Source organism: Mus musculus, chromosome 19 (genome assembly GCF_000001635.26).
Source record: "Mus musculus strain C57BL/6J chromosome 19, GRCm38.p6 C57BL/6J".
NCBI lineage: Eukaryota > Metazoa > Chordata > Mammalia > Rodentia > Muridae > Mus > Mus musculus.
This window is the reverse complement of record NC_000085.6, coordinates 16,721,111-16,749,076: the sequence shown is the minus strand read 5'-3', so window position 1 is coordinate 16,749,076 and position 27,966 is coordinate 16,721,111. Positions and strand designations below refer to the sequence as shown.

At 37.4% G+C, this 27,966-nt stretch overlaps 1 protein-coding gene across 4 annotated transcripts in view; it reads left to right on the top strand.

Moving 5' to 3' along the window:
• Positions 1 to 27,966, top strand: part of Vps13a (vacuolar protein sorting 13A) — a 165,706-nt gene that overhangs the window by 31,995 nt on the left and 105,745 nt on the right. For all 4 annotated transcript variants that reach the window (NM_173028.4, XM_011247256.3, XM_006527126.4 and 1 more), the window contains exons 11-22: positions 2,999 to 3,126; positions 3,310 to 3,416; positions 4,120 to 4,291; positions 6,019 to 6,081; positions 6,509 to 6,638; positions 7,806 to 7,900; positions 8,172 to 8,314; positions 13,976 to 14,162; positions 14,248 to 14,362; positions 23,384 to 23,520; positions 25,305 to 25,437; positions 26,565 to 26,682. In NM_173028.4, coding sequence (NP_766616.2) covers positions 2,999 to 3,126; positions 3,310 to 3,416; positions 4,120 to 4,291; positions 6,019 to 6,081; positions 6,509 to 6,638; positions 7,806 to 7,900; positions 8,172 to 8,314; positions 13,976 to 14,162; positions 14,248 to 14,362; positions 23,384 to 23,520; positions 25,305 to 25,437; positions 26,565 to 26,682 — 1,528 coding nt within the window. The remainder of the gene's footprint in view (positions 1 to 2,998; positions 3,127 to 3,309; positions 3,417 to 4,119; positions 4,292 to 6,018; positions 6,082 to 6,508; positions 6,639 to 7,805; positions 7,901 to 8,171; positions 8,315 to 13,975; positions 14,163 to 14,247; positions 14,363 to 23,383; positions 23,521 to 25,304; positions 25,438 to 26,564; positions 26,683 to 27,966) is intronic.

Below are 27,966 nucleotides of genomic sequence, written 5' to 3'. Positions count from 1 at the left end.
AGGCTTGCATCAAACTTATACCAGTCTATCTGCCTTACCTAAATGCTATTATTAAAGATATATCTCACTTAAAAATGTACTTCTTTTATTGTTATTTTAAGTGAGCATATATAACCCTCTGGCCCCCACTTGGTGTAGCACTGGCCATATGGTACTCACTGTATAGTTTAGGGTGATAACAAATGCACAGAGAAGATAGATCCTCCTGCCTCAGCCTCTCAAGTGCTGGGATTAAAGGCATGTGCCTCTGTGTCTGGCCTGTGTATTACATATAATGATAAGATAATTACTAAAATATAGAGGAAAAAATAATTTAAAGATATTTCTTAGCTTTGCAGATATTCAATGTCAACTGTTCATGCTTAACTTAGTTCTTGAATTTTCTTCCTGATATTGTAAGGCATAGAAAGTCATTCTTCAGAGTGTTGTTGGCCTCCGTGAAAGTTTCCTTTATGTATTGCTATGTTTTTTTTATAATCTTTTCATAATTTCCTTAGCTGTCATTTCTGCGAACTCTGGCAGGTTTTGTTATTGTTGCCTTTGTCTTTTGTTTTCAGTTCTGGAGATTGATTGTTACTGAGCTACATACCCAGTTCCTTTGACAAAATCTTATTCTCAGTATTTTAAAATTAGTTTTGTTCCTATTTCCTTCTCAGAGGAAATAAGAAGTCAGATAACTATTATATGTTTATGATTCTCAGATACATTTAGATTTGACTAATCTGTGGATTAGTCAGAGCAAATTGAAGAAAGAAAATAATAACTGTAAATGGAGATTTGGATAATAGAATCAGATGGTGGAAAGTAGAAAGAATGACGTAGGAATGTCAGACAAAAGGAATGGATCTGAGGAACCTTGTGTTCTAAAGAAGACCATCTATCCATGAACATTGTTGAGGGTCAGAATGTTTCTGTACGTTAGCAAAACCGGGCGGAAATTGACCTCTGTAACTAATGAGGCCTCATGGAACTGTATATTCTGGCTGTGCTCAATGTAGGACTGTCTTAGCACGTTCCTGGCTACTGTTAGCTGCTGTTTAGTGCAGAAGGCTGATACTGAGGAAGTTCTTTGTGCAGTAGGATCCTGACACTGGAGAAGCCATCTTATATCAGAGTTAGGTGTAGTGAACCTTCCTCTGTAGAAGTCTGTTAAATGAACATGCTGGGACCTGACAGTATAACTCCTTTTGATTCTCTTAACATAGCATTATGCTAGCTGGTAAAGGAAAAAAATACTAAAATGCTAATGGCCTAAAACGATTTTTTCCTTTTTTTAATAAGCATTGAAAAGTGAATTTGATGTTCATACGTTGATAGCTGCATACTCATCTCTCTTGCCTTCTACCTACTCTCCTTTCCTTTTCTCCTAGTTATTGGAATAAATATGGGCTTTTCTATATTGAGCTAGGAATAATTCAGTAGAACCTGAACTTTTAATGATCAAGAGATTTGGGAAGGTTTCTTGGTTGATGTGGAAGAAGGGGTTGGTATCTGTTGCATAAGTGGGAGTGGATTTTTAGGGACAGGACATAATCAGTTCATCTTGTAAGACAGTTTAGTTGTAAGAGAAGAATCTGTGCATTGACGAAATCAATAAGGATGGAGTGGGAGTTAATGGAGTTTCTCTTCAGAGTATGTATGCATGCATGTTAAAACCATCTTAGTATTGAAGGCATCTGAAGAGAGAAGAGGCTACAAAATAATGGTCTGCATCTAGCAGTCCTTTTGAAGTATGGTTCAGATTAGTAGCATTATCATCACTTGGAAGCTTATTAGAAATGTACATTTCTTTTTTTTTATGTATACTTATACAGAGTTTATTTAGAAAATTTTTCCACTAAAAATAGTTAGCCCATTTACGATTAGCTCCCCAATGGAGGAGCTAGAGAAAGTACCCAAGGAGCTGAAGGGGTCTGCAACCCTATAGGTGGAACAACAATCTGAACTAACCAGTACCCCCAGAACTCATGTCTCTAGCTGCATATGTAGCAGAAGATGGCCTAGTCGGCCATCACTGGGAAGAGAGGCCCATTGGTATTACAAACTTTATATGCCCCAGTACAGGGGAACGCCAGGGCCAAGAAGTGGGAATAGGTGGGTAGGGGAGTGGGGGGAGGAAGGTATAGGGGACTTTCGAGATAGCATTTGAAATGTAAATGAAGAAAATATCTAATAAAAATTTGAAAAAAAAAGCGAGAAAAAAAATCTATTAAAATTTTTACCATCAAAAAAATTAAAAAATTAAGCAGATATGTTTGAACTGATATTAACTAATGTTTACATTAATTATACTAATTAACATAATTATACCAGGGTATAATTACAAGGTATACATGTCAAAATAGTACATGGATCACATTAATATGTGTTAACTTTTATGTTTATGTCTATTAAAATAAGGAAATAAAATGAGCTTTAATTTCAGCAGGGTAAGATTGGAACTGAGAATATAAGTCAAAGGTGAAGGGTGGAAGAGAGGTGGCAAATCAATGATGCATAGATTCATAGTATTCAAGTATGGATTTGTATTCACACAGCATATTTATGTTTACTGTATAAAAGATGTGCTGGGGTGATCAGAACAACTATGTAATGTTTTTATATACATCTTAGACTATGATTCAGTATTGGGCCGTGTGTTGATCACACTTTTGCTGCCCTCCTGTGTACACTTGTTACTGTTGCTGCTGCCATTTGATCTGGGCTGCTAATCCTGGGCACATGTTTGCCAATTGAAAGGAATAATAGGAGTTTACACAAAGATTATCATAAAGTAGAATCAGTGATTAATACAATCTTAACATTTCTAATATTCTCTAGATTAAATCTAGAACTGAAATGGATTCTTCTCAACTAACTTGTGTCTAACCAAAGTAGTGTGGGTACTGGGGCTGTGGAGAGGCTGTGGTAGAGGTTCAAAGATCTTTATTGGTCGATTTAGTGCTTGAAGAGGTTTTAAATAGAACTCTAATTTTTTTCATTTTGTATTATTTTTCAGTTTTTCGACCTATATCTGCTAGTGCCAAACTTCAGATGAATCGACGATCAGATTTTGACTTTTCTGACCCCAAAATAAACCTGGCTGTTGATTTACATACCATAGCAATTGAGTTTAATAAACCACAGGTGATTTCCTTTGATGACATTTAGATTGACTTACTGTTTGATAAAAGCAATGTTAAGATTTAAGTGTTTTCTGAAATTCATAGTTTTGTAACATGTCCTTAAAAACTTGATAATTTAATTTTCACCTTCAGTAGCTGAACAGGACCCCGGAAAGATGTAAGCGTTTTAACTGTCTTTTCCTAGTATTTCAGCCTCATGGAGCTTCTCGAGTCAATTGACATGATGACACAAAACCAGCCGTACAGAAAGTTCAAGCCCAGTGTGCCTCTCCACCTCCACGCCAAAGAGTGGTGAGCACTTTGGTTGTTGGGAAGTTTTAGCAAATGTTCATTATTTCTAACATTTCTAATAGTTACGGATGTATCAAAGCCAAATTTACTATTTTTTTAAAAGCTATTCTAAGAGTTGATGCAAACTAGTTGGGGGCTATAAATAAATACAGATTTATTTGTTAATGAATTGATTCCAGAAATTCTTCAAAGTGGAATTTACAAGTAGAAATCTTAAAGTACTGTATTTCATGTACTGTAGAAGGATCAGCCTAGCGTTCCCTCTCCAGACTTCCCTATTTGACACTTTAGACCTGTGTAACTCAGCTTGAACTTTAGTACCTGAGATGGTTCTGGGAGTCTTAGCTGTAATTTCATTTTTAAAATTTTAAAATCTTACTTTTTAAGTTATAGCTCAAATTCTAGAACTTTTAGCCCCTCTTTTAGGTAACTTTTCTGTAATTATTGACAAATTTTCCCGTTATGCCTTGTTATACTGGTTTTTTTTTTTTTAAAAGCAAAATTGAATGTTTTATTTTTATGTTGTAACATATGGTAATAATCAATGGAATATTACTATAAATAGACTGTTTAGATAGCGTACTGTTTTATAGTCTCCTTATTGTAGTTGTTATTCATGTTAGAGAAGACAAATTAAGTTGTTTTGGTATTATTGATTTGGGTGTAAGTATGGGGTCTCTCTCTCTTTCTCTCTCTTAACTAGGTGGGCTTATGCTATACATAGTATTCTTGAAGTAAATGTTTGTCCCAGTTTACGGATGTGGTCGTGGGAGCATATTAGAAACCATAGATACAAAATGAAACGATACAGAGAATTTTATAAGAAAAAATTAACAAGTAAGAAGCCATCTCCTGAAATTCTCATGTCTTTGGAGGTTAGCATTTTAAAACAATCATTGAATATTTTACTATGCATAGTTTCTCCCTAGTCTGTCTGTCTGTCTGTCTTTCTTTGTTTTTTTTTTTTTTAACATTTATTTGTGTTTGTGTGTACATGTTCACTGTGGTGCATGTCAGAGGACAACTTGGAGTCTGTTTTCCCTCCTACCATATGAGTTCAAGAGATCAGGATAGGTATGGCAGCAAGCATCCTTGCCTGCTGAGCCTCTTCCTAGGCCCTTCTCCCAGTTTTCAGTGACTGCTGTTTTTTAATTACTTAGGCTGCTTTTTACTGACCATTCTCTGTCTCTCTCATTTGGGTATTTTTGTACTTTTACTTACTACTTTAGTTGTGTAATAAAAGGCCTGGCGAAATCGTCCTGTGAGCTTTGGAAATTTAAATTATTTTCAGGTAAAAAGATTTTGGATTCATATATATCATAGTGTGATGCTTCATTTTCTATCACCTTTTGTCTCAGAAGCAATTGCTATGTCACTTTTAATCTTCTTTGTTGGTATCCAGAAGATCTTTCTGCTCTTGTCTCGCTGTGTGTTAGTGGAGTTTCTTCTGTATGTGTAAGCCCCTTCCTAGCTGTGAGCTTGTGCATCCCTGCTCGGCTCCACCCACCCGTTCTCTCCCCGCACTTCTGCCTTAGTCCTTCATCCTTACACGGGCAGGCTTCCTTCATTTTCTGCCTAAACATATAATTTGTATCTTAGTTTTGTGGCAGCTATAGTCTTTATCAGCAACATGTTTAATTAGCTGTCTTGAACTACAATACTTTTGTATTACTCTCGACTTTGAGCATTAGTAAGGACCTGTTTTATGGAAGGACCGACCTTTTTCTTTTAGACAAAGCACAGTTTGGACGGACCTGGGGGACTTTTTTCTTGAAAAAGGTGCAGCCATTCAGAGTCTAGATGAATTTCTAAGTGGAAAATTCTGCAGAATTTTAACATTTTTCTTTCAGCTTTAACATAGATGACGTTCTAAAGACAAGGAGCAATGCGGAAATCTTGGGTTGAGAGGCCTTTTAGGTGTTTTTGTTTTGTTTTTTTCCTTAGTTATGGTCTTAACCAGAATCCGTTAAGTGTACTGGATAGCACAGTTCAGTGTTATGCTATTTTGCTAGAGGAAAAGTAAGTCATAGTTGCTTGTTGTACAGGAGGAAGTAATCATGGGAAGGCTCAGTTGGGATAGTTGTCTCAGTTTTTGTCCATTCTGTAACAACTTGGAAAAGCAGAAATGTTAGAGTAGTTTTTAAAAACAGATTTCAAGTACATGTTGTCTACTTGAAATATCTTAATAATGGCATAAACTATGCATATAAGATGAAGGATTTATTACATTATTAGTTAATGGTTTTGATATCTTTACCTTTATTTGAAATTAAAACCCAGGTGAAGGATATTTTAAACAGTGCATGTATGTATCTTTCTGAATGAATTTCTATCTATCTTTGTAAAGATTGTAGTGCTGTGATCATGCAGGGACGTTTTCTCTGTTCATAAGTTCCTCTGTTCTAATATCCAAGCTCCTAGATGGTGTGCATCAGTGTGTGTTTATGTAAATAAGTCTTGCATCCAAGGATGTAAGAGATAACATACTGATGGTTTTCTATTTTCTGTTTCCCACTGTCTTTCCTTAGTGTAGTAGCTTATATTCTAAAGTTGAATATGTAAAATTAATATACAGTTAACACATTTTTCCCTATATTTTCAGGAGTTGGAGAAAACTTTGGATGTTTTTAATATAACCATAGCTAGACAACAGGCAGAAGTTGAGGTAATTTCAGATTATCATTAAATTAATAAAAATAAATCGAATGTATTAATATGACAGCTAATGTAATATCATTATTATTGTGCAAAACACTGTTTTCTGGAGAGTTTTTTTGTAACACTTGTTAAAATAAGACAAAAATTGCTTGTAAGTTATTGGGCTTATAAAACTTGTGAGTTCATATGTAGATGCAAAGTTATTTCCACCTGCCTGCAGTTTCTGTATCTTGTTAGGCCACGGGGAGAACCATGTAGTGTCCCAAAGCTTTGCTTGGTAAATGTTACAGCTCCTGTATTTTATTGTTAGTATATATATTTATTTATGTTTTTCAACTCAAAATAGATTCATTTTGGAAATATCCTGCTTCCATTTCTTTTGATTGCTAAAGTAAGGATGCTTTCTTTTCTATTGGAAAATTTTCTTCTTTTAGGCAAAGAAAGCTGGATATAAAATTTACAAAGAAGGAGTCAAAGATCCAGAAGATAATGCAGGATGGTTTGGCTGGTTGTGGACTTGGTCAGAATCAAATGCTAATCAACAACAAGATGTGAAGCCTGGAAGTATGTTCATTTTATTTTACATTTTATAGCTAATCAAGTGTTGACATAAAGTTTTTCAAAAAGTTTTCTAATTAAAACAGATATTACTATGTATTCATAATGATAAATTGTTAGTGATAAATTGTTAATTATAAAATTACTATTATCTTCAAATATATGTTTAATCAAATAGTTGAAACAGCCCTTCTGCAGCAGTGGGTGCAGTTGGTGCAGCTCACGTAGTGGAGTAAAAGATAAACACAAACTGCACAGTGCTCTAAGCCACTGGAAAGCTTTTTGGAAGTTACTTCTTGGGAAGATTTTTTCTTCCCTCTCTTTTTGGGATGTGTGTGTGCACTTGCCGTGGAGTGAGCCCAGGGCCTTGCTTATATGCTGGCATGCACTGTACTGAGTTGCTGCCTCAGCTCCTTAACCATTTTACGTAAACAGGTTTTTGGTTTTTGCTGTGAGGTCTTTGTTTGTTGCTGAGGCTGAGCTTAATTGCCCTGTCTTTCTGACTCAGACTCTGGATAGCTGGGAACTGACAATGTGATTTTTACTCAAATAATTAAGATCATAGCGTTGCAGTGTTAGACTTAGATACATGATACATCCTGGATTTATCACTTGTTGGCAGCATGATTAAGTTAGGTGTGCTAATTCTAGTTTATCCATCTTCAAATTGAGAGAAAATTAAGATAGTCTTATTTACCGCTTTGTATTTATTAATACAGTCAGTGCCAGTAAGTTTTTGCTCAAAACATTGAGAAACTTATATGCCAAAGTTTTGATTAGTAACTTCAGAATCATTTCTAAAATTGCCAACACAAATATAAGAATTACTTATAAAAGATTTTATAATAACAATAAAATTTGTGGGCCAGCAAGATGTCTGAGTAGACATTGTATTTGTTTCCAGATTTGGTGAGATCTGAGTCTAACCCTTAGGTCCCACACAGTAGGAGAGAGTGAATGAAATCCTTAAATCGTCCTCTGACCTTGTGGTGAACACACACACACACACACACGCACACACACATGCACACACACACACACACACACACACACACACACACACACACACAAGACAAAAATCTAAAATGCATTTATTCATGAAGCTAGGTAAATTATGTTTGTTTTACATTGTCGTCAGTAGTGAGACCATACCACACTTGTTTATGATTTTAGTTCTGGAAGAAATGTTGACACCTGAAGAAAAGTCGTTACTTTATGAAGCAATTGGTTATAGTGAAACAGCAGTTGACCCAACCTTGCCAAAAACAGTAAGATAGTTTTCTTGTTTTATATCTTTTAATGTTAGATGTGCCTGCTCTAATTCTTACAGCAATTATATGTTGCTAACTTTTTGTGTGATATTTTTGGTATTTATAAATATAGCATTTATCTTAATTTCCAAACTGGACAAAATTATTATTGTAGACAAAGGATTGCTTTTGGTTTTGAGAACACAGGAGTTACACAAATAAGATTGTTTTGTTTATACACCTCTCCTCTCCTCATCCCCACCACTGTTTTATTCTGAATATTCTCCAGTTTGAAGCCTTGAAGTTTTTTGTTCACTTGAAAAGCATGTCTATTGTTCTAAGAGAAAATCACCAAAAGCCGGAGCTGTTAAACGTTGTAGTGGAAGGACTTAGTACTTCTGTTGTGCAAAGACCAGGAGCACAAGCCATAAAGTAAGTATAAATTTTATTTTCTTTATACGTTAAGTACCACTAATCTGAATGTGAAATTCAGAATTTTCAAATGTTTTGACTCTTGATAGGATAATTTCCCATTTGATTTGGTGTGGTGTAGAGACATAGGCACACTAAATATATTGTGTAAAATTGCCTTTAGACTATAAATGTTAGGTATGTGTAAAGTGTAAATTCCATGCTTAGACCTATGTCCAATCTCAAAGAGATCACATCCTCTATATGGAAATATTAAAAAATTTCCCTAAAATCTGGAATTTGGTTCTAAGAATTTTACATACTTAGTCTATATCTTTTTTTTTTTTTTGGTCAGCCTATGTCATGAGTAGGCCCATTTTCTAGCTTGGATCAGTTGACAGCTGACACAGTGGTTCTTTGGATAACACAATTATGTCATGTGTCCTTTTTAGTGACTGGAATTTAGTCAAAGACTCAGGGTGGAAGTAGGGCCTCCTCTCCATGTCTTCATTCAGCTTATCGAGATTTTCATCTGTCTGTTGTGCTATGAGCATCCTTGGCCGTTGAATATGGTTTGGGGTTTAAAAAGAAAAAGTTGCCTTGCTTTGTTGGGGCACTTAGATTTTTGAAGGGTCATTTTAACCACATGACAATTTTTAATTATTGGTTAGCTTTGGAACATTTTAAATAGGATAAGACTCCACTATTTCAGTAATAGAGTTCTCAGACTGGTCAGTAATTTTCTTTAAAAACAGAACAACAATAAGATATGGTATTGCCAGGGCCAAGAAGTGGGAGTGGGTGGGGGAGGGTATGGGGCCATTTGGGATAGCATTTGAAATGTAAATGAAGAAAATACCTAATAATATATATATATATATATATATAAATAAATTTTTAAAAAAAGATATGGTATTGCTGGGAAATAGTGCTCACTGCACCCTGAGTTTGAATCCCAGAGCCCTTGTCAAAAGCTGGGGTGGGAGGGAGCAGCCTGCAGTCCTAGAGCAGGCAGTAGACACAGGGAGGTCCTTGAAGCTTAGTCCAGCCAGCCCAGTTGAGTTGGTGAGCCCTAGGTGCCAATGAGAGACTGTTTCAAAAACTACCAAGGTGGATAGTGTTTCAGCTCTGTCTTAAAAAGTATCAGTGTAAGGCTGGAGTTCAGCTTTCAGACATCATAGTCTTCAGTGCTGGGACTTGTGATTCAGTGCAATCTTTGTGTGTGTTCAGGTGGTTAGACTTTACTGTGTACTATGTAAGTTTTTGAAATTATTAATGTATTCAGTAGAAAGTAACATGTTGATAAAGCATAGAACACTAAAGAAAAATTAAAAAGTAATATTTGTGCCATGCAAAAAGAAACAACAAATGTTGCCGCATTCAGCACAACTCCAGGTACAGACTGACTTGAGAGGTGAGCAAGTGAAGAAAAGAAAGACAGACAGGTAGACAGACAGATACAAGCTGGGACTGGGAGAGCTGGGCTCTGGTGAAGAAAGTGCAGAACCCCAGAAGCCCAGTGCATTTATTATACACAGTTTGAACAGAGAGGCCGGGTGATAGTGCAGCAGACCAAGGAGGCAGGCTTAGCTCATTAGTAGGAGCAGTCCCTGTAGGCTATAAATGCAGGGGGAGAATATAAATATACTTTCAACTTCAGAACATGGAGCAGATGGAGGCTTTCCTACCCTTGTGCGCCTCAATTCCCCCATACTCCTCAGGGCAGAGGGCAGTCACCTTTGCCATTTTCCCAAGCAGCTGAGGCTAAGCTCCATGTCATAACTAGGCCATATCAACAACACACATTACTCAAGACTTCATACATTTAAGGCTTCCTTTACTCTGCATAAAACCTAACTTGCTTTCTTTAATTTAATTTAATTTTTTTAATTACTCAGTTTATATCCCACTCACTGCCTCCTTCTTGGTCACCCCTCCCATAATCCTTTCCCTATTCCTCATTTCTCTTCTCCTCTGAGCAGGTGGGGAACCCCCTGTGTATCCCCCCAATCCTGGTACTTTAAGCCTCTGAGAGGCCAGGTACTTTTCCCACTGAGACTAGAACAGGGCAGCCCAGCTAGAAGAACATATCCCAGTATAGGCAACAGTTTTTGGGATAGCCTCTGCTCCAGTTGTTAGGACCCACAGGAAGGTCAAGCTGCTCGTCTGCTACATATGAACAGGGAGGCCTGGGTCCAGCCCAGGTATGTTCTTTGGTTGGTAGTTAACTCTCTGAGAGCCCCAAGGGTTCAGGTTAGTTGATTCTATTGGTGTTCCTGCGGAGTTCCTATCCCCTTCGGGCCTGCAATCTTTTCTCCTAGTCTTCCATAACAATACCCTAGCACAATCCTCAGTTTGGCTGTGGGTGTCTCTGTCTCTTTTTCTTTCTTTTAAACATGCTCCTCTGTCCGCCTTGCTTCTCTTTGTTCTCCTGCCCTCTTCCTTCCCTCTTTTGTTATTGTTTTGGGTTTTTTATTATTTTATTTTATTTTTTACAGTCCAGTCATTTCTCCCCTCCCACAGTTCCTCAGCTAATTCCTCCTCCCCCACTCCTGTTTCCAAGAGGATGTTGCTTCTATCCTCCTACCCCCCCACCAGGCCTCCGCCCTCCCTGGGGCCTCAAGTCTCTCCAGGGTTCTCTCAGTGAGGCCATATAAGGTAGTCCTCTGCTGTATATATGTCTGGGGCCTCATACTAGCAAGTGTATGCCGCCTGGCTGATGACTCATTATCTGAGAGATCTCAGGGGTCCCAGTTAGTTGAGACTGCTGGTCTTCCTATGGAATCACCCTCCTCCTCAGCTTCTTCCAGCCTTTTCCTGACTTCAGTTCATTGGTTTGGATGTAAGTATCTGCATCCGTCTTAGCAGTTTGTTGTACCTCTCTGTGGGCAACCACGCTAGGCTTCTGTCTGTAAGCACCCATAGCATCAGTAATAGTGTCAGGCCTGGCTCCCCTTGAGATGAATCCTAAGTTGGGCCGGTCACTGAATCTTCTTTCCCTCAGTCTCTTCTTCATTTTTGTTCCTTGAGCTCTTTTAGACAGGAACACTTCTGGGTCAGAGTTTTGACTGTGGGATAGCAATCCTATCCCTCCACTTGTTGCTCTTGTCTTTCTATTGGAGGTAGACTCTACAAGTTCCCTCTTCCCACTGTAGGGCATTTCATCTAAGGTCCCTCCCTTTGAGTCCTGAGATTCTCTGACTAACAGGTCTCTGTACATTCTAGAGGGTCCCCCCACCTCCCACCCTCTGAGGTTGCTTACTTCCATTCTTTCTGCTGGCCCTTAGGGCTTCTTCCTGTTTCCCTACCCCACTCCCCTATACCTGATCATGTTCCCCTTTTCCACTCCCCCCTCCCTCCCCTCCCTCTCCTCCCCAGTACCTCCCTCCCTTTGCTTCCTGTGATTACTGTCTTCTCTCTCCCAAGTGGGATTGAGGCTTCTCACTTGGGCTCTTCCCCTTGTTAACCTTCTTGAGTTCGGTGGATTGTATCCTGGGTATTCTGTACTTTTTAAAAGGCTTATATCCACTTATTAGTGAGTACATACCGTGTGTGTCCTTTTGGGTCTGAGACACCTCACTCAGGATATTCTAGTTCCATCCATTTGCCTGCAGAACTCATGATGTCCTCATTCTTAATAGCTGAATGGTATTGCATTGTGTAAGTGTGCCACAGTTTCTGTATCCATTCATCCGTTATGGGACGTCTGGGTTGTTTCCAGCTCCTGGCTATTACAGATAAGGCCAATTTGAACATAGTGGAGCACGCACCTCTGTGGTGTGGTAGGGCATCTTTTGGGTATATGCCCAAGAGTGGTATAGCTAGGTCTTTAGGTAGATCTAATTTCAACTTTCTGAGGACCCTCCAGATTGATCTCCAGAGTGGTTGTACCAATTTGCATCCCACCAGCAATGGAGGAGTGCTCCTCTTTCTCCACATCTTCACCAACATGTGCTATGGCATCACATTCACTATTAAATTCAATATCTTCCTGCCTCAAACCTCTTAGTTTCTAGATTATAGGTGTGTACCAACATGCTTGGTGTAGTTTAACCTTTGTTTTAAGAAATAATTTTATTGAGAATCAGTTCAAGTACCTGTAGTTTATCTATTTAGTATATAATTTATTGGGTTTTTTTGCAACTATATTAATATGCATTTTTACATTTAAAATGTACAAGGTTATATAGCCAGTTTCCCTATATAATCTCAGACATCATAACATATGAAGAAACTATTTTACTAGCAGTCCCTTCTCAATGCTCTCTTACCCTGCCTCTGACAACTAACTTGGTTCCTATTTTTTTTTTCTGGGGCTGAGGAGATAGATCAGTGTGCAAGAGACAGACAGACAGACAGACAGACAGATACACGCACAGAGACAGAGACAGAGAATTAGTATTGTTTTGGACAATCTATATGAAATCATCTAGTATGTGACCTTTATTATTCTCCTCCTCTTTCACTTAGCATGATGTCTTTAAGGTTCATTCATGTTGAATGAACTTGTAATAATTTTTTATTACCTATATTCTGTTATATAGCTGTACCATATTTTGTGTGTCTTCTTTAACTGACAGATAATTGAATTGCTTCTATCATTTCACTACAATGAATACAGATATGAACATGGACAAAGTTTTTTCTGTCTATAGGTTGTAAATTTGGATGGTATATCTAGGAATAGACTTGCTGCCTTATACTGTAACTATTAATGTTTAACTCAGGAGAGGTAGCAGTTAATTTCCCAAAGCAGGCACATTTTACATTCCTACTACCAGTGAAAGAGACTTCCATTTTCTCCATACCCCACCACTATTATCTGTTCTTCTGATTATGGTAGCTTAGTAAAAAGTGATACCTCCGTGCGGGTTTAATTTCTATTTTGTTCATAGTTAATGGTTTTAAACATTTTTTTCTTAATTTATCGACCATTTTACGTTTCTGTCCGTATCGTGTTTAGAGAAATGACTACTAAGCCTCCCCTCCCTTTTAACTGCTATGTCTTGTTTTGAGCTAACAGGCTTGTGTGCATTCTTGTTATGTATCTCTTTTACATTCTCTCTGCTGGGGATCAAATTCAGGGCTATGTTTATGCTAGGCAAGTATTTTACAACTGCACTATAGCTCACCCCCAACACCCCCCAAGATTTATGTGGAGTTTGGATTGTAAGGATTGAACTCAAGACACTTCACATTCTAGGCAGATGCTGTAACCACCCAGCTATACCCTTACCCTCACAGGGAAAATATTCTCACCTTTTTCTGTTCAGTATATTTCTTTTTTTAAAATCATGTCCATTGTAGCAAAAATATTTTAAATTTTGACCTACTTTGATTTACTTAGACTTAGTTTATTATATTTGCATTTTGGTATATCCATGAAATTTTCCTTAAACAAAGGCACAATGTATTTCTATAAGCATTTTATGACGTTACCTCTTTTAATTTAGCTTATGTGCCCCTTCAAGTAAAGATATCAAATACCAGCTATCATAGCTCTTTATTATAAAACTTAAGATTAATATAACTCTTAATGAAATTATCTACTAAAATGTATTTTCTTTTATATGAACTGAGTTATAGAAATACAAAGAAAAATATCTTTATTGTGTTTTATAGTTTTATAAGCTGATAAACTTTAAAATTATATTGACTCCTAATTTTTGTTCTTTTATACAGATTTGAAACCAAAATTGATTCATTTCATATTACTGGCTTACCAGATGATTTCAAAAAACCCCACCTACTGTCTTCATTGGATGATACGTCACTCCTCCAGATTACATTTGAGATAAATCCTTTAAATGAAACTGTTGCTCAGAGGTGCACCATAGAGGCTGAGCCTCTAGAGATAATATATGATGCAGTAAGCAATTTCTGTATTCCTAAGTTCCAGTGTGTTTTTGTTTACTTTGAGTTGTGCTTCATGTTAGCGATGCTTATTTTAACAGAGGACAGTCAATAGTATAGTGGAGTTCTTCAGACCTCCGAAAGATGTCCATCTAGCCCAACTTACTTCAGTAACTTTGACAAAACTTGAAGAATTTCGAGCAAAAACAGCAACAGGTAATTTGTGAATTAAATAAAATATTAACATTTTACTTTAAATGCATTTCTAGACTGGATATAGTTGAGTAGAAAGTAATCCACTGCATTTGCCAGGTAGATATAAGGAAAATTAATTTTTATACTCAGAGCTTAATTTAATAATCACATTTAAGTTAGTTGAAAGTTCCCACTCAGGTGTGTAGCCCTCTGTCTGTGGTAGTATGAGGCTTCCAGGTTCCGTTCTATTACAGAACTCCAGAGTTGGGTGGATTAGGCTGAGGGTCAAAGCTGCGTCTTCTTGTGTTCTCAAGGAGAATAAAGGTATCAGTATACAGTATCTCAGCTTGAATTTATACATTTTCATCTTTGTTTATTATCCATTTGTGCTTAATCTTCTACTGTTTGCTACAGATTCCATTTATATTTCAAATTTCTGAATTTTGTTCCATCTCATGTACTGTGGAGTATGCAGTAGAAGTCAATCAGAAGTATTCATTAGTAAAGCTGCTGTTTCAGTCATTTCCTCTTACCATATAGGCACAGATAGAACTCACAAATAAATCTAAATTCATCGTATTGAAATCCAGTAGCCAGTCAGATTTAGGTATTTTTTTTCCTCCAAGACTACTCTATAAAAGTAGTAAAACAGTAGATGTCCACTATATAAAATTATAAAAATATCTTAGAAAGTTAAAAAAAAAAAAAAGAAAGTGGTGTATGCCTTTAATCCCAGCACTCAGGAGGCAGAGGCAGGTGGATTTCTGAGTTCAAGGCCAGCCTGGTCTACAGAGTGAGTTGCAGGACAGCCAGGGCTACACAGAGAAACCCTGTCTCGAAAAAACCAAAAATAAATAAAATAAATATATATATATATGTATTTAATATATTTTTAATCTTAGAAAACTAAAATTAACTTATTTTGGAATGGACTGACAACTTTTATCTGTTTAGTTTCTTTTCTTTTTTCCCCTTCATTTTCATCTTTATTTTTGTTGCATTACCCTGTATTATTTCCTTCTTGTGTCATTGACTTAATTCTTTGTAAATATTTCAGGTAAATGGGAGCATGACCATATTTATCCTTTGTCTCTGATAAGAAAATGGAAAATGTCCCACTTTGAAGTGAGAGGTTCTTTGGTAGCTCGATACTTATTTTTGGTTGTCATCGTGCTGGGATAGAAGACACCTAGGAAATAGAGCATAACCTTTGAATGTGCATGTAAGGGTATTTCCAGAAAGGATTGACTGAGGCTGGAGACCTGCTGCCTTGAATGTGTAGCACCATCCCATTGTCCTGGAGGGCCACATGAAAGGACAGCTGAAAACCAGAATGGAATAAGGGGGGGCAGGGGAGAAAGGCACAGGTTACCTCTGCCTCCTGTCTGCCATGATGTAAACTTCTCTGAGCCACAGCTCTCTGAAACCCTGACCTAAACAGCTCCTTCCTTTGAGTTGTTTAATGTGTCGTCTTCCTGTGACCTCATGCCTAACACCTGAGCATGGCAGTAATAGAGATTGCTTTCAGCGTTTATGAAGAGTTCAGTCGATGTAGCTGTTGATGCTATGCTCAATTTTGGTTCACACAGCAGAAATCTAAATGGATGTAATTAATTTTTCTTTTCTTTTTGAAATTGAAAGTAGAGTTATTTTCATGTGATATATTCTGATGATGGTTCCCCTCTCTCATGGCCTTCCAGATACTTTCCACCCTTCCAAGTCTGCACCTTTCTTTTTATTAAGAAAACAAACAGGCAAACAAGACAAACAAGAATAAAACAAAGTGAACAAACTAACAAATAAAAAGAAACAAACATGGGAGATACATACACCTTTAGAGATATACACACACAAACCCCATAAAAATAGAAGATTGGAAATCATAATATACTAGGGAAAGACCAGTAAGATTAAAAAAATGTTGAATAAAGCAATATGAGACCAAAAAGAACCCACCAAAAATATGTTTGAGTTCCTTTTGCTTTGGCCATGTATTATGATTATGTGGGGCCTGCCTTTAAGTATGGTTTATGTATCCAGTGAGACTCCCTTGGAGAAACTAGTTATTATTTGTTAGCATTAGTTAATTTGTGATAGCTTCTTCAGAAAGGCAGCTTGTGTCTACCTCCTCATCTCAGTGAGGGGACCCTGTCTTCTTTGGATCTGTGCAGGCCCTATACATGCTGCAACAGTCTGAGTTCACGTGGGTATTAGTCCTGTTGTGTCTGGAAGATACTGTTTCCATAATATCATCCATCCCTGCTGCCTCTCAGTCTCCTCTTCAGCATAGTTCCCTGAGCCCTGAGGTAAGCATTTGGTGAAGACTTCCTTTTTAGGTTTGAGTGTTCCAAGGTGTCTCATTCTCTGTGTTGTGGGTCTCTGTATTAGTTCCCATCTACTGCAGGAGGAAGCTTCTCTGATGATGGCTGAGTGAGGTACTGACTTACACGTATAGAAAATGTTGTAAGTAATTTTACTACTATATTACTTTAGCAGAATGGTAGTATTTGTTTTTCTTCTGGGCCCATGGCCTACCTAGTCTCCGATTCTTGACCACTGGAGCATTGTCAGACACAAGGTTCTTAGACTGGGCCTTAGATCCAATCAGATAATGGGTGGTTACTCCTACAATGTTTGTGCTACTATTGCACCAGCATATCCTACCAGCAGGCCCCCCTTGTAGATTGGAGGGTTTGTAGTGGGTTGTTCATTTTCCTTCTCCAGTGGTGTGCAGAGTACCTTCCAGTATTGTGAACACTAATCAGCTAGGGTGAAGGCTCTAACTAGGCACCAACCAGCTCAGCTTCTGTCTTCAGCGTGATACGGAAGGAAGTGTTGTCTTCAGAAATGAGTCTTTACCATTAGTTTGTGGAGAGAAATATGTAAAGATTAAATAAGTTTTTTCCTTCTAGTCCCTGCTCCCAGAATGATGGCTCTGAGACTAATTATTTATCAGTAAATGCCTGGACCACAATCTTTGGCTCATTCTCCTTAGCTCATAATTTATTTAACCCCTTCAGACTATTCTATGTCCTCCACATGTTAATTACCTCTCTTCAGCTTCAAGTGTCCAAGTCTGGGGGAGATATCTTTATTCTATCCTGAGTTCATCCACTTACTGGTTTATGTCTGTCTCCTCAGCATTCCATCCCAAAGCTTCCACACCTCTCACTAGTCCCAGAATCCTCTTTCACATCCTTGGTGTCCCTTCTCATATTTCCTACCTCTGCTCATTGGCTGTAGATTTTTTTTGTTTTTTTTTTTTTTTTTTTTTTTTTTTACTGATTGGTGTTGCTTATAAGAGATTCCCTCTACAGACATAGCATTGGCAATCACCTATGTTGTTTAGGGGTTTCCTCAGGCCTCTGTGGCCGACAATTCAATTAGATGGCACTGGAGGCTTCACTTGGTTGCAAGAGATGTCTAGTTGGGACTTTGTTTCCCACCATTAGCTTATGATTCTGTTCAGACTTCTTTCATATGTATACATTTAACGAAGCTTCTACCGCAGTGAGTTTCTATGTGATCTCTCAAATGGCACTTACTGTTAACTATCCCAGCCACTTCATTTCATCTTCCCTATCCAGTATACTCAGTTTCTCTTTAACTGTGCATCCTGTTTGTCCTTGTTTAAGTGAGCCTTCCCTGCTACCTAGTTCCTTGCTCTGAACCTGACCCTAGTTATTCAGATAACAGTACACATTTTGGCTACTTAAAAGCTAGCATCCACATAAAAGAGAATACATACCATATTTGACTTTTTCTGGTCTGGATTACCTCAGGATGATTTCTTTTCTAACTCATTTACCTGCAATCTTCTTTCTCTCTCTCTCTCTCTCTCTCTCTCTCTCTCTCTCTCTCTCTCTCTCTCTCTTTCTTTTTTAAATTTCAGGCTATTTTGTTTGGTTTGTTTTGCTTTTGTAATAGACAAATAATATTCTTTTCATCTGTTGATGTACATCTAGACTGTTCCAATGTCTTGCTTGCTGTTATGAATAGAGCAGCTGTGAACATGTTTGTGCAAATGATCTGTAGTAGGATATAGAGACTGTGGTAGTCTCTATATTTGAATATGCTTGGCTCAGGGAATGACACTATGTGGAGGTTTGGCCTTGTTGGAGGAAGTGTGTCACTGGGGGCGTGGACTTTACTTTGCCCCTTCTTAGAAATGGGAACAAAACACCCATGGAAGGAGTTACAGAGACAAAATTTGGAGCTGTAACGAAAGGATGGACCATCTAGTGATTGCCATATGCAGGGATCCATCCCATAATCAGCTTCCAAACGCTGACACCATTGCATACACTAGCAAGATTTTGCTGAAAGGACCCAGATATAGCTGTCTCTTGTGAGACTATGCCAGGGCCTAGCAAACACAGAAGTGGATGATCACAGTCAGCTATTGGATGGGTCACACGGCCCCCAATGGAGGAGCTAGAGAAATTACCCAAGGAGCTAAAGGGAACTGCAACCCTATAGGTGGAACAACAATTTGAACTAACCAGTACCCCGGAGCTCTTGACTCTAGCTGCATATGTATCAAAAGATGGCCTAGTTGGCCATCACTGCAAAGAGAGGCCCATTGGACTTGCAAACTTTATATGCCCCAGTACAGGGGAACCCCAGGGCCAAAAAGGGGGAGTGGGTGGGTAGGGGATTGGGGGGGGGTATGGCGGACTTTTGGGATAGCATTGAAAATGTAAACGAGGAAAATACCTAATTAAAAAAAAAATTAAAAAAAAAAAGAAAGAAAATATCCAATAAAAAAAGAAGAAGGAAAAAAAAAGATCCTCATCTTAGCTGTCTGGAAGCCATTCTTGTAGCAGCCTTTAGGTGAAGATGTAGACTCAGCTCTTCGTGCACCATGTCTTCCTGGACGCTGCCATGCTCCTACCTTTATGGTAATGGACTAAAAGTTTGAACTTATAAGCCAGCCCCAATCAAATGTCTTTAAAAGAGTTACCTTGGTCATGGTGTCTATTCACAGCAGTAAACCCTAACTAAGACAGAATCCTTTGGGTATATGCTCCTTTGAACTTTTACTATTCTGTCTTTGTTCTTTATGTTCAGTGTTTTGATTATTACGCATTCTGGGGAATTTCTTTTGGTCCTGTCTGTTTGGTGTTCTATGTGCTTCTTGTATTTTGATTAGCACTTCCTTTTTTAAATTAGGAGAATTTTCTGTTTTGTTTAAAAGCTAGGTTTCTTCTCTTATCTTTATTCCTATCATTTATAGATTTGGTCTTTCATGGTGTTCTTGATTTTTGTACCTAGATATTTTTAGATTTAAAATTTCTTTTGACTGATGTATCCTTTTTTTTTTTTTTTTAAACCTTGTCTTCTACCTGAGATTCTGGCTTCCATGTCTTGCATGCTTGCCTCTGAGGGTTTTTTTTTGTTTGTTTGTTTGGTTCTTTTTACCTCCTAAATGTTTTATCTCAGTCCGGATTTTTGTTCGTAATTCTGTTTATACTGCCATGTCTTGAATTTGCTTTTGCTATTTCATTCCACTGTTCATGCTTGCATAGACTTTATTACGAGATTTATTCCTATCCTCTTTAACATCCTCAAAGATATCCATGGTTGTTATTTTCAATTCCATGTCTTATTCTTCACTTATACTACATTTCTCAGGGTCAGCTGCAGTGGAGTTACTACAATCTGAGGGAGACATTTCTTGGCCGTTTTTGTGATTTGTACTACTGTCTAGGAATGTGGGGTTGTGATGACAGAGATGATTATAGTTGTTGATATCTGGTTTAGTCTTTATTGGGTAGATGTTTCATTCCTTGCTCTCTGCTGCCCTCTCTGGATCCTAGGAATGTTTGATGGTTGTGTGTTGCCTGGTAGAGGAGAGAGAGAGTGCTTCCTCAGGTTGATGGATGGCAGACAGGAATAGAGGTCAGCTCATACAAAGCCTGAGGGGGCGTCAGGAAAGAGCTAAGGGGAAGTTGTTCACACCTTGAGGTACAATTTCCAGGAAACTGGAGGTGTGTTGGGAAGAGGGGATTCTGTAATGTAAGTAGGTTGCATTTAGGCATAGATTATCTGGAGAGACAGGGATGAAGGGGCTAGGTAGACCCTGGGTCTGAACCAAGAGTTGGAGTCTCCCGTGAATGGGGCAGGGGAACCTGTAAGAAGGTTGTTATTCAGCTGAGGGAGAGAGTAATATGACAGGAAGGATAGTATAATTCCCTTATGTGAGTACCTGCCAGATGGGGCCACTGGGCATGGCTGGCAGAGAGTATTTTCTGAGTATGGGTGGCTGACATAAAGCAGGGAGAGAGGGAGGGAAGCTGGATGCACAACAAGACTTGGAAGAGTCCTCTATATTAAGCAGTCTTACATCACCCACCTAGAAAAAAACCTTTAGAATTTCTTTAAAATGACAGTTTTTATATTTCTTTATATTTTCAGGAAAAGCTTCTCCCTATATATACTACTTATTCTGTACATATACAAGTATATATTTTATATACAAGCATTTTTAAACTTTATCATCATCATCATTTTGAGACAAACCCTCACTATGTAGCACAGGCTAACCTAAAAGTATCCTTCATTCTCAATCTCTCAAGTGCTAGAATTATAGGGGTACACCACTTTATCTAGAAAATTATCAAATTAATTCAGTCTTTTTCTTTCACATACACATGAAACTAATTATTATTATATTTGATACTGGGCATTTGTTTTTAAAGCTTTACTTTTCTCTGTTATTGTATATATAACATAGATATTTACTAAAGCTCTTGACTATATTCAAACATTTATTCTTAATAAGTCCTTGGTCTTAAAAATTAAAATTCTGATGTGTTCCTACATTTATGCATTTTCTACTTTAGCCCTTCTTAATGATAAATTAACATGGTGTTACAAAGCATTAAATTGTTTTCTTTGTAAGATTTGCTTTTGCAGGACAGAAGTAGATCACAATAATGGGAGATATGTGAGTTGCTCAAGTATTGAACTTTCTGAGTCAGTTACTTTATAAAAATCATTAGACATCTCTGAAACATGCTCTGTGATTCGATGACTCTTCTTACACTCTGGTAATACATCTTAACCTAGACATACTCTGAAAAAAGAAATTACATACATCCTTGATCTGAATAGCAGGGCTTACACAATAATTAAACATCATCCTTTCGGTATATTACTTTCCATTACAGTTGAGGTTGTAATGAAAATCTGGTTGTGCTGGCTAGTTGTATGCTAACTTGACACCTGCTAGAGACACACCTAGGAAGAGGAAACCTTGATTGGGGAAAATGCCTCCCTAAGACTGACCTAGAGGCAAGTATGGGTGGTATTTTCTTGAGTGATGATTTGTGTGTAAGGGCCCAGCTTATTGTGGATTTTGCCATCCCTGGGCAGGTGGTCCTGAGTGTTACAAGAAAGAAAACTGAGCTAGCCATGAGAAGCAAGGCAGTAATCAGCTATCCTCCATGACCTTTGCTTTGGTTCCTACCCTGACTTCTTTTCATGATATACTTTGATATGAAATAAATTCTTTCCTCATAAAGTTGGACCATGGTGTTTTATTATAGCAACTTAGAAAAATAAATTAGATTAATTTCGTATGCTAATTCCATATATATAGGAGTGAGTTAAATTTGTTAGAAGATGATGGCCTAAGTGATTGAAGCATCTGAGTAATAAGAAAATTGGGTTTGCTGTTGTTCTGCTTCTATGTGGTTTTGTGGAAGATGAATCAATGACTGAGGGCTTTTCATCACTGTCCTAAACTCAGTAAGCTATGTGTCCTTGTTCAGTGTGGCAGTTGTAGATGTATTAGATTCCTCAACTGGGAAAAGTCTAAACAAATTTTAATAGATACAAATAAGTGTTTTCTACCACCTAATATATATATTTTAAAGAGTTGGTTTTTTATTTTTTTGTTTTTTGTTTGTTTTTTCTATTTCACCTAAATTAACTATCTGGTTTTAAAAACCTTCTTCTTTTTTTTTTTTGGTGGCTATAGATGTGGATCAGTTGAGGACTTGTGTTTGGATCCCCAGATCCCAGGGTAGAAAGGTATCTTTCACAGACAAAAAAACCCATATCAAAAGCCAGGTGTGATCATGCCCCCCCTGTAATCACAGCAGTAGTGAGATGGAGTGGGGAAAATGATGTTCCTCTGGAAATTACAATAGCCTACTGGGTCTTGTTGCAGGCCAGTTAGAGATCCTGTCTCAAAATATTTTTTAAACTGTCCCTAAGACCCCCCATTTATTATTTTGGGGGATGCTCCAATTCTGTTTTTTTAATTAGGTGTGTGTATCGATAATTTACAGAAGATGTAAACTTACACTGTTTAGGGTATTTTTTGTTTGTATTTTTTTATTTTTGAAGAGTAAAACACTTAGGTATGACTTTGAAATCTATAAATACAATTCTCAGTATATAGCTGTACTGGCTAGTTTTGTGTCAACTTGACACAGCTGGAGTTATCACAGAGAAAGGAGCTTCAGTTGAGGAAATGCCTCCATGAGATCCAACTGTAAGGCATTTTCTCAATTAGTGATCAAGGGGGGAGGGCACCTTGTGGGTGGGACCATCTCTGGGCTGGTAGTCCTGGTTCTATAAGAGAGCAGGCTGAGCAAGCCAGGGGAAACAAGCCAGTAAGAAACATCCCTCCATGGCCTCTGCATCAGCTCCTGCTTCCTGACCTGCCTGAGTTCCAGTCCTGACTTCCTTGGTGATGAACAGCAGTATGGAAGTGTAAGCTGAATGAACCCTTTCCTCCCCAACTTGCTTCTTGGTCATGATGTTTGTGCAGGAATAGAAACCCTGACTAAGACAATAGCCTTGGGTAGTTGAGAATTTAACTTGTAGATTAGGCTGGCCACAAACTCACAGAGATCAGCCTTCCTCAGTCTCCCCAGTCTAAAGCTTGTCACCACACATGGCTTTTCTAGGGCACTTTAAAATCAGTACTGACTTTGTGTATTCTTAAATTGTATTACCAATTCGTGTTTGTTGAATTTTTATAAAGGAAATTGTGAAAAGTATTCATTGCAAAGTTTAATCCTTTTACAGGTTTGCTGTATGTTATTGAAACACAGAAAGTTCTTGATCTCAGAATTAATGTAAAGGCTTCATATGTTATTGTCCCACAATATGGAAATTTTAGCCCTACGTCAAATCTACTTCTCCTGGATCTTGGTCATTTAAAGGTACACACTAATAAATGTTTGATTGATGATATGCCATGTGTGATACTCTTGTTTAACATGTACTTTGATTTTATTTATTAAGATATTTTTCTGTGTGAGTGTTTTTCTGCATGTATGTAGGTATACCACCTGCATGCACTGCCCAAGGAGGTCAGAAGAGGCTCCCAGAGCTCCTGGAGCTAGAGCTGCAGGCTGTTTGGAGCTGCCATGTGTGTGCTGGGAACTGAACCCAGGTTCTCTCAAAAACTGCAAGTGCTTTAACTTCAGTGCCATCTCTCCAGCCCCAGAATGTACACATTTAGATAGTTGATTAGGCTTATTGATATTTAAATATATAGCAGAAAAATAATCCTTGTGGTCGGTGAATAAATTTCACTTCATCAGGTAGTTCTGGTCATCCTTGTATTTTCAAAATCAAAGATTTTTAAGACCTGTAAGTCAGTGATAAATGTAAGAATTATATTTATAGATTTGAAAGTTATTCCTAAGTTTTTTTTACTCTTTAAATCTTATTTGATTAAGAATGGAGACAGTTCTGGAGTAATTATTTTTCTGAAATTTTTACATATATACACATGACATTTTAATTGCATATATAAAGTATTAACACTTTAATAACTATTAAATAATTATAAGTTGGAAGATTCTTATTTTGTGTCATTTTCTTTTTGTCTGTATGAACATTTTCTTCCCAAAAGTTAAGTACAAACATTATTTTTTTATATTTCTGCATCTGAATTGTTCAGTATAATACCCATTAGCATCATAAAATTATTTGTTAAAGAGAAAGTAATTAATTAAAAATAAAAAATTCAACTTATATTGAGTGTTTCCTAGTCAGAGTTGGTTAGTGGCTGCTGTGGTGGACAGTCCAGAGGCACAGACAGTATTTTTATTATTTCTGTTCTACTGTTCATAGCCATTACATGTGGGAGAACAGCTGCAGAAGTCTGCAGATAGCTGAGGCTGGCTTCAGGCTGCCTGAGAAGTTTGTTCTTTCCCTTTTACTTTGTACTTGGTAGTTAAGTAGACCCAGGGGATATATATTTATACTATGAATATAATAAAGTATGCATAGCTAATTATTCATATTTGATTTGGATTTATTTTTAAGTGTATTGGTATTTTGCCTATATTGTATATCTGTGCACTCTTTAAGTGCCGGATGCTTGCACAGGCTAGAAGAGAACTTTGGGAAGTGATGTGAGCTGCCACATGGGTACCAGAAATCAAACTCATGTCCTCTAAAAGAGCAGCTAGTGTTGTTAACCACTTAGCCACCTGTCGAGCCCCAATCTTTTTAGTTTTATGTTTGTTTTTTTGTTTGTTTGTTTGTTTGGTTGGTTGGTTTTGAGACAGGGTTTCACTATGTAGTCCTGGTGTCCTGGGACTCACAGTATAGACCAGGGTGGCCTTGAACTCACTGCCCGCCTCTGCTTCCTTAGTGCTGGGTTTAAGTACACATACCATTATGCCTGGTGAGGTAATCATTTTGACAGCCTACTTCCCATGAGCTGTATGTAATAAAGTAAAGAAAGTTCATATATATGTATATTAGTTGTAGATATATCTATATCTACTTATAGACACAAATACATATACAATGTGAATGTGTGTTAGTACATGTTTTTTGCATGTCTCATGGATATTGATTTTTTTAATAGCTGTATATATCTCTGTCTGTGAATTTATCCTGTCCTATTAACTTTTTATGTTCTATATCTAAACAGTAATTTAATTTTGAAGTACTTTACATAGTCTAAACTATGAAAATTAAATTTAAGGTGTCAAGTAAGCGTCGATCACTGCTGCCAGATGTGAGACCCAGTGAGGCCAGCCTTGAAGATATAATGCACAGAGCGTATGACTCCTTTGATATTCAGCTTACGAGCATACAGTTGCTCTACAGTAGAGTGGGTAAGTACAACAGATGCTAATGGTTGGTTCTTACCAGTGATTAATTAGGTTTGGAGACACTCTGAAGATGTATCTGAAGGCTTTCTCTGTAAGTCATTGGAACTTTCCTGGATTCGAGTTAAACTTGCCAGTTAATATTGCCTAGTGAATATAATTGATAGTGAAAGTGTAAAACCCTAACCACAGATCCAATGTTTCAGAATAGTCATTTGCTAAGATGTATATGACATGTGTGTTTGGCTGGCTGTGTTAATACAGCTGAGTGATGTTTTTATTTGTAAGCCCATTACAATGATTTTATTTAAGTAAGAAAACAAGCTGACTACTAACTAAATAAAAAATGAATACTAACATTTCCTAGTTTGAAACCAGGAAATTTTTGTCCCCTAGTCCATTTAGGTGAAATTTTATCTCTTACTGGGACTGGGTTTTGTTCATTTTAGCCTAGACTACGGTTAGTAAGCTCCAAAAACCTGTCCATTACTACTTTGTTCATGCTGGGATTTCAAGAGTGCACCAGCAGCCTATCTTTTTTATGTGGGTACAGGGGACTGAACTTAGGTGCTCATCTATGGTCAAGTGCTTTACAGTGAGTCATCTCTGCAGCCCGGCTCACTCACATCTAAGGCTGTGAATTATGTATTTTCTCACTTGCATGTGGCTGTTAACAATATAGTGAATGTTTCAGGTCATATGTTTCGTAGGTCTGAGTATGAATTTCAGGTTTAGTCTTAGCATTTTGACTATAGGAAAGTTTTGACTCTGTTTTCTAAAATGTAATGGTTATAAGTCCCTGTGAGAAAGTATAAACATTGCCAGAGAAGTGCTAATTAACAATCTTAAATCAGTGGTAGCATTTATTAGTATTCATCAAAGACACATTTTTCTGACTTTTGCATTGCCTTACAATGGCATTATTTTGGTGGTAAAATATCTGGTTGGCATAGTGACTGTTAATGGATATACAGTAGGTTTAACTAAAACTGTGCTGCCTTTTACAGTGTGAAGCAGTATAGGGGAAACAAATGGCAACGTAAAGACTTCCTGATTGTGTGTCATCTAGATAATTGTAGGTTTTTATGTCATAAAGAGTATGCTAATAATCAACATGAACTGTTCTCTACTAGGTGATAATTGGAAAGAGGCACGAAAGCTCAATGTATCTACACAGCATATTTTGATACCTATGCATGTCAATGTGGAGCTCTCTAAAGCCATGGTTTTCATGGATATCAAGATGCCCAAGTATGTATTATATATTATCTGTTTTATATACTTGTAGATTTTTCTCAATAAATCTGTAAAGAAAGAAATACTGTATTTCATTGACTTTACATTTTATACCATCTGTCATTGACACTGTTTTCAATGTATAGTTCAGTGGCATCTTAGTAAATTCACATTATTATGTAGCCTTCACCATCATCCATCTCAAGAGTTTTATTAACAATTTTCCAAGGTGAATGTCCTTGCTCATTAAATAGTAACCTTCCATTCTACTCTGCCTTTTGCCTCTGGCTTCCAACCCCTTGTTACATTTTATCTTTATGAATTTTATGGTTTTAGGTACTGAATATAAGTGAAATCATATAATGTTTATCCTTATTACTACTATATCACTTTACAGTGTATTCAATGATCATCTACGAAATGTATGATGATTAATGCTTTCCAGTCCTCTTTTGAAAACGGAATTTCTATTGACCTATGCCTGGTCCTATCAATTCTTAAAAGTAGGGTGTTGAAGGTTACTACAATTGCTAAGAGTCTCTTTCTTCTCCTTAGTTCTTTCAGTATTTAATTCATTGATATGAATTGTGTAATCACTTTTAAACCATAATGTATAGGATTAATTACAAATATTTAGGTTATTAGAAATAAAGCTATGGATTTATGAATGTATTCAGATACATTTTTAGAGACCAATGTTTAACAACCAAAATGTATAATTTAAAAAAAATGAATTTTAGGGAAAAGGTGGGAGTAAAAGCAATGAGTTAAAACAGTCTGATGAAGGCCATACTTTTAAAAAAATTTTTTACACCTGTGTGCACGTACATATTTGTACATGTGTGCATGGGCATATGTGTGGAAGCAGAGGTTGACATCAGTCTCCTGTCACTCCTTACCTTGTTTTTTGACACTGAACTTAAAGCACACTGATTGTCTAGACAGTCTGGGATCACCAGAGATGCACCTGTCTCTCTCTTTTCCCATTCGTGTCTCAGGATTCCAGACGCTGTCACTGTGTCCTTCTTTTCGTTGGTGCTGGGTATCTCACGTCATGGACTTGCATTTGCTGGCAGGCACTTTCCCAGTGGAACCATTTTCCCAGCTTCTCTTCATTTTTAAAATGTTCATTTATCTTATGCCTCTGGAGTTGTGGAGGTGCTTGCCTGTGCAGGTACCACAGTGGGCATGTGAAAGTCAAAGGACAACCTGATGGTGTCATTTCTCACCTTCCACATATGGGTTCTGGGGAATCAAACTTAGGTCACTGGGCAAGTGTCCCTTAAGGATAAGTGCCTT